Below are 13103 nucleotides of genomic sequence, written 5' to 3'. Positions count from 1 at the left end.
TTTCACTCCTGAATTGTCAATACTTGAGTATTACTAAAGAAACCGCTCGAAACACACGAGGCATCGATAACGTGTTTTGATCATCGATATAATATAGGGTAGATAAGTATTGTCAAAGTAACTTTATGCGTAAAGATCACATGGATGTTTGTGTAACGTAACTTACGTTTTGAGAAATCGCGCGAAATATACAAATATTTGAAAATAATTGAAAATCTGCATTTCTTAATTTCATTTTTCTCTTCGTTTTTTGTGATTCGTATTTTTTGCACTTGTATGTGTGCTATATTTCCGAAATTTCGTTCTTCGTGTTTTCTTGCCTTCGGATCAGATAATATTTTTGAATTTTTTATTGTATTGTACATAATGTCTGATTCAGATTTATAGAAAATGAAAAAAATTAACATAAAACAGTCCACACCGCATGTAATTGATTATTTGCGCAGGGGGTAAATTGCGACGTAATGGTCAACTTTCGTATGAAGCAGATATTAAAAAAATTCGATCTCGTTGGAATTTTCTATCTTCTCCCTACGATAAATGAATCACTTTTGTGTGTTAACAATATGGCCAAAAATAAAGACTCCGCAAACGACGAAGACGACGGTGTTAATTTTCCGAGATCCATCTACAATTTAAATCAATAACCTGTTTCCAAACTCAAACTCGACTTAATCAGCTAATAAATAGTAATTGTCAATTCTAGTTCTCAGTTTGAAAAAAAAAAAAATGGAACCGGATGATCTATTCTATACTTGCGTGTACCATTGGTTCCGTCAGCTAGCTCAACTCGGCGGATTGGATATTTTCGTTGATGACTTCAAGGTTGCACCACCCGCCTATTGTCTTATTTCTTCACTATATGCTCTGTTTCTGAGCTGTGTTTGGACAATTTACGCGTATCCATTCGATGACAAACTAATGTGCTGCACTTTCTTAGCATTCTGTTGTCAGGTAAAGACATAGAGATCTGATAAACTTACAGACTGAATTGTTAATTAATTGCAGGGAATTGTTAAGTTCCATAGCCTTCTAAAAAACCATAAGGAGATGAAGGCCATGTGCGACTTTAATCTTAAAGTCTACAGATCAAACAGGGATACTAGTCACAATAAAACTGAGCTAACGAAGGCGGTCAACATAATTGTCTTCATTTTCAAAGGCGGTATTTCGTTTCTCATTGTTACCGCCATCTTAACGGTGCTGAAGCCATCAATTACCTATCTCTTGATTGGAAAAGTGGAACCTATATTGCCCACGTACATCCCTATGTTGAATGACAAAGAACTTACCGGATATATGTGTCTGGCAGTGTTTCAGGCTTACATAATGTTTGTGTTTGTTATTGGCACTGCGGCTACTGATTTTGGCTTGATGGTTTTGGTGCTTCAGTCTTACACCTTGTCTCAAATTTTTCGGAATGAAGTTGATGACTTCAATTCTTTGGTGGCAAAGAATGAACGGAATACAAACACCATAGATGTTAGAGCATCCTTAAGGAATTTGATTTTGATGCACATGGACTTTGTGAAGTTAGGACGGACACGATTCAGTGTTCCAGTGAACTACAACTAATGATTTCCTCTTACAATTTTAGTTTTACGAAAACTTTGAAATTGGCATACCATGAAATATGTCTTGTTCAGATTACGATGGCAAATACGATCATGATTGTCCTTCTCTACGTTATTTTAATTGTAAGTCCAATACCACTGACGCTCCAGAGTTTTATGCGATTGCTTCTTGCAGATGGATTGGTTTCCAGCATACTTCTTTATGGCAACAGCGTTCTTTCAAGTGTTCGAGTACAGTCTACTGGGAACTATTTTTGAAATCGCCGTATACCACGCCTAAACTGTAATATTGACGCAGACAAAAATCGATTATTTTTCTTATATTCCTAGAATGACAAAATGTACAATGCAATCTGCGACATTACCCTGGTATATCTCCCGGTAGCAGAGCAACAAAAAGTTAATTTTATGGTTTTGAATGCTCAGAAACCACATTTACTCACGATTGGTGGTTTTGAGTCGTTGAACGTGAAAACGTACATTGCTGTAAGCTTAGTCTAACACTCTTCTGAGCATTTAATTAGATCAAATGTAAACTGTTTCAGGCCTTGAAAAGAACTTACTCTGTTGGAATGATTTTAATCAATTCTGAAGTACAGTGATGTATACCCTCAAAAGAATGTTTGTTTGCATCACTGAAAAGGAGAAATTGAAAAGTCTAATTTATGCTTATTGTTCATCGTGGGCACTATGGTCAATGAACTCTGCATGATGTTACTGTCCACGCATTAGAAATTTACACGTCATAAACAACTGCAATTTTTGCATTTTTACTATAAAAAAGTAGGAAAGCTACAGAAAGCTTAAATTCGTTAAATGTTTAGTTAAAGCTTCCCATACCATAACAATAAAGAGAAAAAACCCAGTTGAAACATTTCGTTGAATTATTTGTTTACAGCCGTTACGGATAACTTCTGTGAAAAACGATTTTCATTTACCACAAAGAAATCTCGATTTGACATGCTGAGTGCGTCTACTAACTACTTTCTTAAAACACGAAAGTTTCGGTCTTCGTCACTTATAATAGAAAATTCCAACAACATTTTTTTAATTGGAAAGGTCTTTCGACAACAAAATGAGGTGAGAAAATAAGGTAAATCACACCGCACATCACATATGAAAAAAAAACTATTTCATCCATGCGGTGAATTAGTTATTGGTTTGGACCTCACTTCTTTCGGGCTACAACTCGCGAAAATAGCTTAGAAACATCGTCCAAATCAAGTATACAAAAAAACTTCATGCAGAGGGAAAAAATCGAGAGAAAATTTCCAAAATTGACCTCGATTTTGGTCCCAAGGCATCAAGACCCTCTACTCGAATGCATTGAGAAAATTGTGTTGTTGATAATGTCAGTAATGACAATTAGTCAGGAAAATTTAATTATATTCTTCATACAAAATAGAACGATGCTGCGTTTACAGAATTTATTTGCCGATAGTTAAAATATTTTTAAAAACCATTTTAATGATTTTTCATCACACGAACTACGAAATAGTCATTAAATATTCAAAAAGACTGTCAGGAGGCTGTAAGTTTTTTAGAACAGTTTAGAACTTTCATTTACTAACCCACATAAACAATAGTTTATGTGATTTGTAGATTTTCAATTCATCTTTAAAAATAGAAAATTGTGTTTTTGTCATATGTTGTAGAAGAATTAGTTTCTTAAAATAAGCTTATTTGTCAAAATAAATTATAAAAAGTCGCTGTTACCCGACTAATTCGGAAGAGAAAGTTTCTATTTTCTCACCGCTTTCTTCAGCGAAGAAAAAAAACTGGCGAAAATATTTTCTCATTCCGAATTCTCAATGTTCGTGTTTGAAAAATGGCTTCGTGTATAAAACGGTTCGCTTCGCTCTAGCCGCAAACATTGCTCTTGTTGAAATTTCTTATTTTCTTCATTTTGTAAACAAATAACTATTAAATCAAACATACGTTTATATGCGCTGCAAAAAGAATTATCTACACGTAGTCTCTCACAATAGACAATGTTCGCACAATTTCATATTCCGTAAACAATGTAACGAAACTATTAGTCTCGTTAAAATTGTAAAGAACGAAGAGTGTAAAAGTTTAATTGGGGAAAATTGATTGATTAGTAACGGAAACTCGTATACATTACATGATATCCACTACACTCCACATTATATTAGGGTGGTCGATTATAGATGCGATGAAGCCTATATCACAATCAGCATGAAACTAAGTAAAACTAAATTCATGAATATTTAAAACCGGGATACACAACGTAATTTAGTGTTGGTATGTCGGTATACACAATTTTTGAGAAGAACTGGCAAATAGTAAGTGTTTTTATTAGCTATCCCATCCGGAAAATTGTCATTACATGTATGTTTACCCCCTACGTAAATTGTTCATTACATGTTGTCACGTTAAAATATTTTAGAATTAATTTGTTTTTAATTGGATTGAATATGGTTAATGTCAAAGTTTGCGGATGTGACAGCAAATAAAATAGCATAAATTGGGTGCGATGTAATTCATTAATTCGAGATCAACTTGTATGTTTTAAGCAACTCGCTTTAGAAACTGTTATTTTGACACGTGTATTTGAATGCGTCACCTTCGGCTCGGACCGGCAAACTCTACAATTGTTAAAATAACAGTTTCTTCAAAGCTTGTCGTTTAAAAACACACTTATTTTCTGGAAGAAGTTTCTATTTTTCAAGTTTAAGATCTACTCAATATTTCATAGTCGCCAAATTTCTCACGAAGAAGACTTTTCCGGCAAACTTCTTCCTGATTTTTTTTTTCTGTTGCATTAGACTCAAATTAGTAGAATAGGACTGATTCAGCTAACAAAAATGTCAAAGAATTTTTTTGGTAGAGGTCGATATAGGTGGAAGGCCGAAAACTCGAAAATTTAGCTCTATGACTTGTCACAACTGTAAATGAATTTTTTAAAATTGATTTTGACATCTAGTGACGATAACAACTTTTTGTGGACTACGCCAGTCTCGATCCTTCATCCATCGCACACCCCTATTATCCATCTACGAATTCAACCTCAAGAATTTCAAAAAAACAAAAAAAAAAAAACGTTTGAAATGCCATCCACGTTAAAAAAATCTCATACAAATGAATGAATGAATGAACGAAACATTTAACGAAACTTAAGTGAGGTTACATCTGAAAGTACAGTATTTTGAAGGTGATCTATAGGATAAAAATTAGTCACGTTATTGCGGTAAAAAGGGTAAAAAGGAAAAAAAAAATCTATTGAGAATTTCATTACTCAAAAGTTTTGAAAATCGGTTACTCGAGGTATCGCGGTAGGTAATACGTAACAAGTAGTATGGACGTTTTCTATATTTAAGGTTTTTTTGCCAATAGAACATTTTCAAAATATTGATTGAAATGGGCAGCAACGGGTTTTTTTACGATTTAGCAACGGACAAATGCAACAGAAGAACTCACCAACAGCGCGAGGCTATTAGACTAAAAATATAGAAAGAATTTTTGAAAAGAACAAAATAACAAAGCTGAAATGCCTACAAAGAGGTACTGAAAGGAGCTGAAATGCCTATAAATTTAAGAAGCTGGAATGCCTTCGAATAAACTCTTCACAGCCAAAACGCTTACAAATAAAAAATAAAACGGTAAACAAGAATTCATAGAAAATGTCTACAAATTCAAAGAGTCAACAGCTAAAATTCTTATAAAATCCAAAAACCAACAGAGCAAGGAAGCTCTTCCCTTACCCATATGGATCACGTAAAGTGAAAACAATGAGGCAAAGACGCTGTTTCGACCTCGGGATTCAGCGGCGGTCTGAGGTGATCCAGCCATCATCAGTTGTTTCCACTGATCCCTTCCCATGATAGCCGTGAGTCTGCAACGTTGAACGAGTTGCTGACAAACTCACTAAAAATTGACATCTACTTGGCATCAGGGAATCTGGCACACGCATAGTATGCGCCCTTTTACTACAAGTAACGAGCAGTTACTGTGCCAGACTCGCTCCTTATAGGTTAATCTGGCACACCATCAATTTGTATGGTGTGCCAAATTACCTGACGCCTCGCATGAATACGACGTCTGGAATGCAATCCCGTGTAGATCAAATCGTTGCGTATTTAATCGCAACGTAAAAAAACACGGCGCTGCCCATTGCAATCTATGAACTTAGCGTTACAGACGTTTCCGGTGATTTTCTGTCATAAGACCCTGACTTTCAGTCAATGGAATAATAAATGAAGTAAGTGAAACACAAATCCTTTGTATCAAAATATATTCTCAAAGCCAAATAAAAATATAATTAAATGCCACTTTAAGTACTAGAATCTAATGTCATATGTATCATAGAACTATAATATTATGCTATGAATACAATGCTGATATTCTGAAGATAATTTGAATATTTATTTATTTAAATTACTCACTGAGTGCTAGCCAGCAGGGCGAAAAAAAATCAGAATTAGAGTTCCCAAAAATAGACCCTGCGAGCCAGCTCCACTAAGTTTACATTCCCAATTCAATTTTTTTGTTCATGGAAAATGTGTGACGCCCCGAAAATCTTGTAAAGAAGTATATACGAAGTCCAACCAGTAAAAAAATTTATTTCAACAAAAAAAATATCGACCTCTTCTCAATGCGGAAAGAGAGGTATGAAAGAACTAACAAATAATTTTGAGATTCATAAACGGTCACATAATATTGAGCTCAAATAATTAAAAATAAAAATCTTAAATACTGACGTCGAACCGAAGAAACTATAGGAATCAATTCCAAACTAGCAGGAGAATCACAAATCTTTACTTCTGAGCTTGCATTTTTGCCTGCATCTGGGCCAACATTTCTTGCATTCGTCGCAATTCAGCGTCCTTCTCCAGTAAAATGCGATCCTTGTCCACGACGCCGTTACCATTCGTTATCGCCTCATCGTCTTTGGTGGTCACAGTCTTTTTCACACCCTTAGCCAAACGTTCGGAACGATAGTTTTCGTAGTGCACCTCCTGTGTAACTTCTTGCAGATCTTGCATGTGCGTTCTAATGAAACGAAAAGAGAAAATTATCAGCGGGGTTTCGTTTGGTCGGACAAACAATCATCTTATCTTACATTAACATGGTACGCAATTTGATGAAGTCGCAGTGTTCGGGATTTTCAATATCGACCACACCCCACGGATACAGGCGACCCCTTACTTTTCGTCCTTTTACCTCCAACAGTGTCGTTGCACCGCATACCGCAAATGGGACGGCTTCTTTTAGCTGACGCACCTGCTCTTTGTACTCTTCGTCCTCGTCGCTATCACAATCGGGCAGTGGATAGATTTTGATTCCATTCTCCTCGATTTCTTGTAAAATGCGGCACTTTAAGCGTAGGATCTCCTTTTTCGTTAGACAATCAGCTTTGGCAATGACCGGCACGATGTTGACCTTGGAGTGTAGCTTCTTCATAAATTCAATGTCCAGAGGTTTGAGTCTGAAACAGTCAAAACAGCAACACTTAGACAAAATATAGTCACTCTGATGCAGGCAATCAAAGGATGCGGGTAAGAAATGAAGTCGCGTTGTCAGTAGTTGTTTGAAACTTTCAATTTGGACAGGATCTTCAAAATTTTCAGTTTTTTTAAAATAAAACTCCAAGTGCCACAATGATTCGCAAAAAATTACCAGTGATGGCTCGGATGGTTCCGAGACTGGAGCTTCGTCCTTGTCGGAATTGTCAACGAACATTCGTCTCAGATCGACTTAGTGCACACGAAAAGATCTGCAGGAAACTCTCATCCAAACGACCGATATTCGATTCTGCTAAGAAACGAATGGCAGGCACATCGCTGGAAAATTTCTTACAATCATCTGGGAAGAGACAACTGCAATGGCGCCGCGGCGGTGGCAATTACATTAAACAAAAGTATGCTCCGACCAAAAACAATTGGCGACAAACCCACGAAGAATTGATACAAGCCTTTCGAAATGCTCGTGAGGCGGCAAGAATTTTGAAAATGGGAGGAAATTTAGCCGACCTGCCCGCTCCACCTCCATCACTGAATCCTGACTATGTTCAGTGTCCGCACTGTTTGCGACGGTTCAACGAAACTGCAGCCAATCGCCACATTCCACAATGTGCGAACTATCGACACAATAAACCTAATCCGAATCAACAGGCAAAAAAACCTCAAAAACCTTAACGTCCGACCTCGACCCAAATAAAGTTTTTAAATTTAGAGAAAATGCTTCGGTCGTACTTCTACTAATTGAAAGCATAGTCAAGAGACGATTGAAAAATACCGATAGTTTCGGATCACTTACCCATGGCCGAACGGAGATATGAAGTAGAAGCAACAGTGGATTCGATTGTCTACGATGTTTCGACGGTTCAAACCACTCTCGTCGCGCAAAAATCGTTCATATTGCTCGTCAATATACTCCAATATGGCACTAAAACTATCCGAATTATCGATTGCGTCGCCATAACCAGGTGTATCGACCACGGTAAGTCGTAATTTAACACCACGCTCTTCTATCTCCACCGTTGATGCATCGAGTTTTACTGTTTGTTTTTGATTTTCTGTAATAAACCAACGATGATTGGTTGACTGTCAATTAATTTGAATCAATTTTGGTAAAATCAACTTACCGACCGCTCCGGGTATCAAACGTTCTGGATATAAATCGGTTAGAAACAAACTATTAACGAGTGTTGACTTTCCCAAACCACTTTCGCCGACGACCATTAGTGTAAATTCAAAGCCTTTCTTGACTGATTTTCTGTGGACTTGGTTCGGTAGATTGGCGAAACCAACGTAGCCCGGAGTCTCCAGGCTGGAAAACTAGTTAAAAAAAAGAGTATTATTACCAGCGAAGGGACTAGCTATTAAACAAATTAGGTCGAAAAGTCGACAAGAAACGAATCGCAATATGTAATCTGTTACTTCTTTTGTTCCAAGTTCCAATAGCGTTTGGTTAAAAATCTCATTTGCCAGTTTCAGGGCCAAAACAGAGGGAGCTTTAAGATTTTGATAGAATTTTCGCACATTTCTACGCAGTGCCAGACTGGCTTAAAAAACACTTCGGGTGTTGTATGAAGAATGTATTGCCCTTCATCCATATAAAAAATAAAACTCCTTTCGTGCATCAGCAGTGAGAGGCTGCTTACACGTAAGATTGTGTGAGTATCTAGTTTCGACAACATTTCACACATAGTGTAGTCCTTACTTCGTTCGCAACGAACATACATTTCATTGTAACATATACAGTGTATAGCGTGCACCGCATCTTCATAAAGACCAATATGTGACCATAGTCCAGGGCGCTCGAAGAATGGACTAGCATGGAGCGATGGAGCATGGAGCGATGGAATATAATCGTAGAGAAAAAGGACCAGATGCCATGACTACTAATATGCTTGCTTAGTGACATAATGATGATGGTGATGGTGAACGTGGTGAACCTGTCGCAGACAGCAACTATGCCACCAGTTTTACTAGTGATCTATTACTTCATTTTTGATCCAAGTATTTTCAATATATAGATTGTAAAAATTGTTATCGTCACTACTGCAAAAATCAGCGATGGCACTGCCTTCGAGTCGGTCTTTTGAGATACGAAATTTAAAAATCAAATTCATTTGTTAGGAAATTAAATTTTCGATCACATTGTCCATGAAAATATTGTTCGATGAAGTGACAGAACTGACCGACTTGCCGACAGCATCAATCATTGATAGTCCTGTGAAATAGTGCTCAAATCCACGATCTATATGATTTAAAATCTTTTACTTCATTTATTTAAACATTCTTTTTGCTATGTAAGACTCCATGAGACTGAGTCAGAGCTCGTCATTTATTACCCCTGAACTTATCTTATCATAGTGCACTGCACATTCGTCTGGTGTAGTTTTGCTACGTTGAAATGCTGATAGCCTCAACAATATCAATCGACGTCAATCAGAACAATGATGGGATCTGTCTTTCAATATCTAAGTTTAACCTTTCAAAGACGGCTGGCATATCTTTAGGATGGTTACCTTATCTATTACTTGTTTCGATCTGAGTTCGACACAATGAAATCAACTTTTTCATTTGTTTTAACATGCATTTTGATAAGATGACGTTAGCTAGCGTTTATTGTGGTCGTTGTTGTTGATTTAGTTGTGTCGGTTTACAGTTGTATACAGAACCATCGTCAGAATCATATACATATATATAAAAAGCAGATGTTGTGCATCATCAATGAAATGTATAATCTACAATGGTTAAGTCTGACTGCGTGTAAAATTGTTTACAATGATTAGGATTGTTTGAAAAGTCTGTACTTGATGACAGATTAGCCGACAAGGAAAACATTTTTTAATTTTTTATTTTGTTAATTTACGACGATGATTCACATGTTAACTTGCATATGGATACTCTTTTCGAGTCATATACTTCGTAATATATCTAAACACATCGTATGTGTATAACATTACAATATCGTATGCAAGATGTTAACATTCATAAGCGGACACATTAGATACGCGTAGTAATATGTTGTGTTCTCTTTATTTAAATTAAAATTTGAGTTCAACATTCCGAATTCGAATTTGTTTTTTTTTTATTTTTATGTATGCCAAAGCGCATTGGAATGTGGTTGGTATAGTAATATACTGTTTGCAATAGTGAATTTTGATAATTTTTATTGGCGAGTTGACGCTTGATTGAATACATATCGTCGCCAAATAATTAAGTTTGCGGTTGATAAATTTCACCTACATTTGAACAATAACAATTTTCAATCGGTATGTCGATGACTGTAATAATGAACGATGATCTCTGGTTAGTAAGGTCCTAAATATAAAATTACTTTGCAAAAAGGAATTCTAATGTTCAACTTCCGGCGTCGTCAGGAAAGAATAGGCGAATAGCAAGTATAGCTTCTTGTTCGTAACCAGGCCTCAATTGATGATACACTACCGTTCAAAAGTATTCGATCATTGTGTGTTTTCAGTGTAAATTGACAAACTTTGAGAGGGCGCCAAAAATCGAAATGGTACCGGATTTTCACGAAAGATGGCTCATTCGATAGCTTGATCCTTAATCTTTAAAGGAAAAATAAAAAAAAATATTTTCACCAAATATGAAAATTTTGAGAAATCCTAATTTTTGCAGAGGTCTGCAGAGTCGAGGAACAAAGTTGTTCCCCGGCTATGCAGACCATCGGAAAAATTGAAAATTCTCGAAATTTTCATATTTGGTGAAAATATTTTTTTCCTTTAAATATTAAGGATCAAGCTATCGAATGCGTCATCTTTCGTGAAAATCCGGTACCATTTCGATTTTTGGCGCCCTCTTAAAGTTTGTCAATTTACACTGAAAACACACAATGATCGAATACTTTTGAACGGTAGTGTATTATCGAGAAGAGATAAAATTTGCGTTAATTTCCTTAACCTTTAGATTTAAGAAATTTTAATATGATCTGTTCGTGACGGTCGTCTTACTATCATACAACGCACTTCAAGCATGAGTGGTACTCTAAATAAAGTACTTAAACAGGACAAATTTTCTCATTTTAAAAAAATGTGGGAAAAGTTTTCAATACAAAATAGTAATCTATTTGACAACTGTCACTCAAAGCACCTTTGCTTGAGGTGCGTTGATCTGATAATTAGTCTTGATTTCCACATTGTTGAAAAACCACTCCGCTTTTTGTCCGTTTACACTTTTAACAATTAAAAAGGGTGGTGTAGCTAAACGGAGGCAAAACGGAATGGTTTTTTGTAAGTGGAAATCAAGCCTTACTCTTTTTGCTATATAAGAGCGTATTAGTCAGAGCATGTCGTTTATTTCTTATGTTGTTATCGATAAGAGATGTTAGCCGTCCAACGGCTATAAAAACTAGGTACATTTCTGTACACACGAAAATGTAAGTACCGAACGATAGGTAAACAGTTCGTTTTGAAGAAATCTGATATTTCAGGTAACGTACATTCATTCATAGTACCACGAACACATCGTTTCCTTCTGTAAGATCTGAATGTATTATGTACGTACGTTGTTATGTAGGCATATATATCATGTACAGTACATAATGTTGTTGACGCATTCCACTTGCATTTTAAGTGTATATGAATATAGAAGGACGGTTGAATTAATTCTAACTGCGATACTTGCGATACGTATTTCATGCAAACCTCAGCGTTAAAATTGTACAATGAATAAACGCATTACGAGACGACGTTAACATTATTTTGCACATTACACCACACCCTTTCGAATTAACTTCTTTTTTTCTTATGAATTATTGGCAAAGGAGGGGACATTAATTTCGCTTACATGTTCATGTAATACAACGAATAATATTCAGTCGGAGAGCCTTGCAAAGGAATTTATTGTTAAAGCCATGTCAATATTGTACACTTACCGATTTCGCTGTATCTGAAGACATCGTCTTGTTTGAAACTTGTAATCCTTTTTATCGAAATGGTATGCAGACCGGATAATCACTACTATAAATCACTTGTCAAAACTGCAAAAGTCCTCTTTCACACGCAAAATGTTTTTATTTGAACGGACAACGACTCGGGTACAGAAACTTAATTTCATTTAAACGGTTCAACACTTATGTTTGTTTCACTTAATCGTCGCACTGTTCGAAAATAAACTAGGAACTATAAAAATGCCGTCGGTTTTTCTGAACAACAAACATTTATACGAATGGCTCAAACTGCATTGTTACCAACACACGCACCTCATAAAAACGCGAATCGGTGGATGTGGTGTAGATTTTGTTAAACCAAAAAATATAATAGAATGAGTAGTCCTGCCGTTCTTTGTTGTTAACATTTATTTTGAATATTGGCGCGGTTTTCACCATTTATTTTCACATGTTGGACTATCATTTTTTCTATATTTTTTAGATCGTTCCTAGGTAATCTAGATCTTTCAGAACTTTGTCGTCTCTTCAGAAAATCAATAGATAATCGACGAAAGAATTGCATACAAGTTCATTATTAGACAACGCTTTATATGGAACTCCACCGTCCTACATCGTAGAAAATCCAAACTTATGTCAGAATGAAGGCCTAATGGTTCTAAACGAAGACAAAACTTCTAACGCAACGCACTACAAGCAAAAGTGATCATAGTCTACAACTGCCAAATATTGTACTATTTTGTATGAAATGATTTTTTTTACAGTGTTTTACAGTTGTTTGACACACTGTCAAGTTTCAGTACCTTATTTAGAGAACCACTCATGCTTGAAGTGCGTTGGTACAAATTAAAATTTAAACAAATGCTTGTCCCGTACAACAGACTTGTCGATAAAAATTTTGTCGTGAATTTGTATTTTCTTTAATGAGTGGCAAATATTACATACCCCAGTCTACTCTCGTTAGAATAAATGGTTTTCGCGTCGGATGGTGTAGAAATATGGCATAGGTTTCAAACCGTGGCCTAATTCACACTATAGGCTCTCCGTTTATTAGTTTTTTTTTTGATATTGTGATCGGCAGATCGGCTGTAACATTTAAAGTTTATGGTTCGGCGCAATCACAGAGTTTCATTTTCTCAGAAAAAC

The 13103-nt window shown here is 36.0% G+C and overlaps 2 protein-coding genes across 2 annotated transcripts; one reads left to right on the top strand and one right to left on the bottom strand.

The window, feature by feature from the left end:
• Positions 1-696: 696 nt before the first annotated feature.
• Positions 697-2255, top strand: LOC119071131 (putative odorant receptor 83c). Its single transcript, XM_037175813.1, has 6 exons — positions 697-954; positions 1009-1532; positions 1598-1697; positions 1750-1839; positions 1905-2060; positions 2120-2255. The coding sequence occupies exons 1-6, from the start codon at positions 730-732 to the stop codon at positions 2174-2176; spliced, it is 1152 nt and encodes a 383-aa protein (XP_037031708.1). The 5' UTR covers positions 697-729; the 3' UTR covers positions 2177-2255.
• A 3559-nt stretch (positions 2256-5814) lies between these two features.
• LOC119071145 (septin-1) lies at positions 5815-12261 on the bottom strand. Its single transcript, XM_037175877.1, has 5 exons — positions 11946-12261; positions 8182-8374; positions 7854-8112; positions 6658-7023; positions 5815-6587 (listed from the first exon to the last, which is right to left on the bottom strand). Exons 1-5 carry the CDS (start codon positions 11967-11969, stop codon positions 6353-6355), a joined length of 1077 nt encoding a protein of 358 aa, XP_037031772.1. The 5' UTR covers positions 11970-12261; the 3' UTR covers positions 5815-6352.
• Positions 12262-13103: the final 842 nt, after the last annotated feature.

This window comes from Bradysia coprophila, chromosome II (assembly GCF_014529535.1).
Source record: "Bradysia coprophila strain Holo2 chromosome II, BU_Bcop_v1, whole genome shotgun sequence".
Lineage (NCBI taxonomy): Eukaryota > Metazoa > Arthropoda > Insecta > Diptera > Sciaridae > Bradysia > Bradysia coprophila.
The sequence above is the reverse complement of the archived record's forward strand: the minus strand, read 5'-3'. Positions and strand labels throughout refer to the sequence as shown.

Excerpts from the sequence above, each read along its gene's own strand:
- LOC119071145 (XM_037175877.1), bottom strand. The coding sequence starts at position 11,969 with ATGTCTTCAGATACAGCGAAATCG. Across the intron at positions 8,375-11,945 it reads CTTCAGATACAGCGAAATCG|TTTTCCAGCCTGGAGACTCC; the intron begins GTAAGTGTACAA and ends TTTTTTAACTAG. Across the intron at positions 8,113-8,181 it reads TTTGATACCCGGAGCGGTCG|AAAATCAAAAACAAACAGTA; the intron begins GTAAGTTGATTT and ends GGTTTATTACAG.
- LOC119071131 (XM_037175813.1), top strand. The coding sequence starts at position 730 with ATGGAACCGGATGATCTATTCTATACTTGCGTGTACCATTGGTTCCGT. Across the intron at positions 1,533-1,597 it reads ATGCACATGGACTTTGTGAA|TTTTACGAAAACTTTGAAAT; the intron begins GTTAGGACGGAC and ends TTACAATTTTAG. Across the intron at positions 1,698-1,749 it reads TTCTCTACGTTATTTTAATT|ATGGATTGGTTTCCAGCATA; the intron begins GTAAGTCCAATA and ends TGCTTCTTGCAG.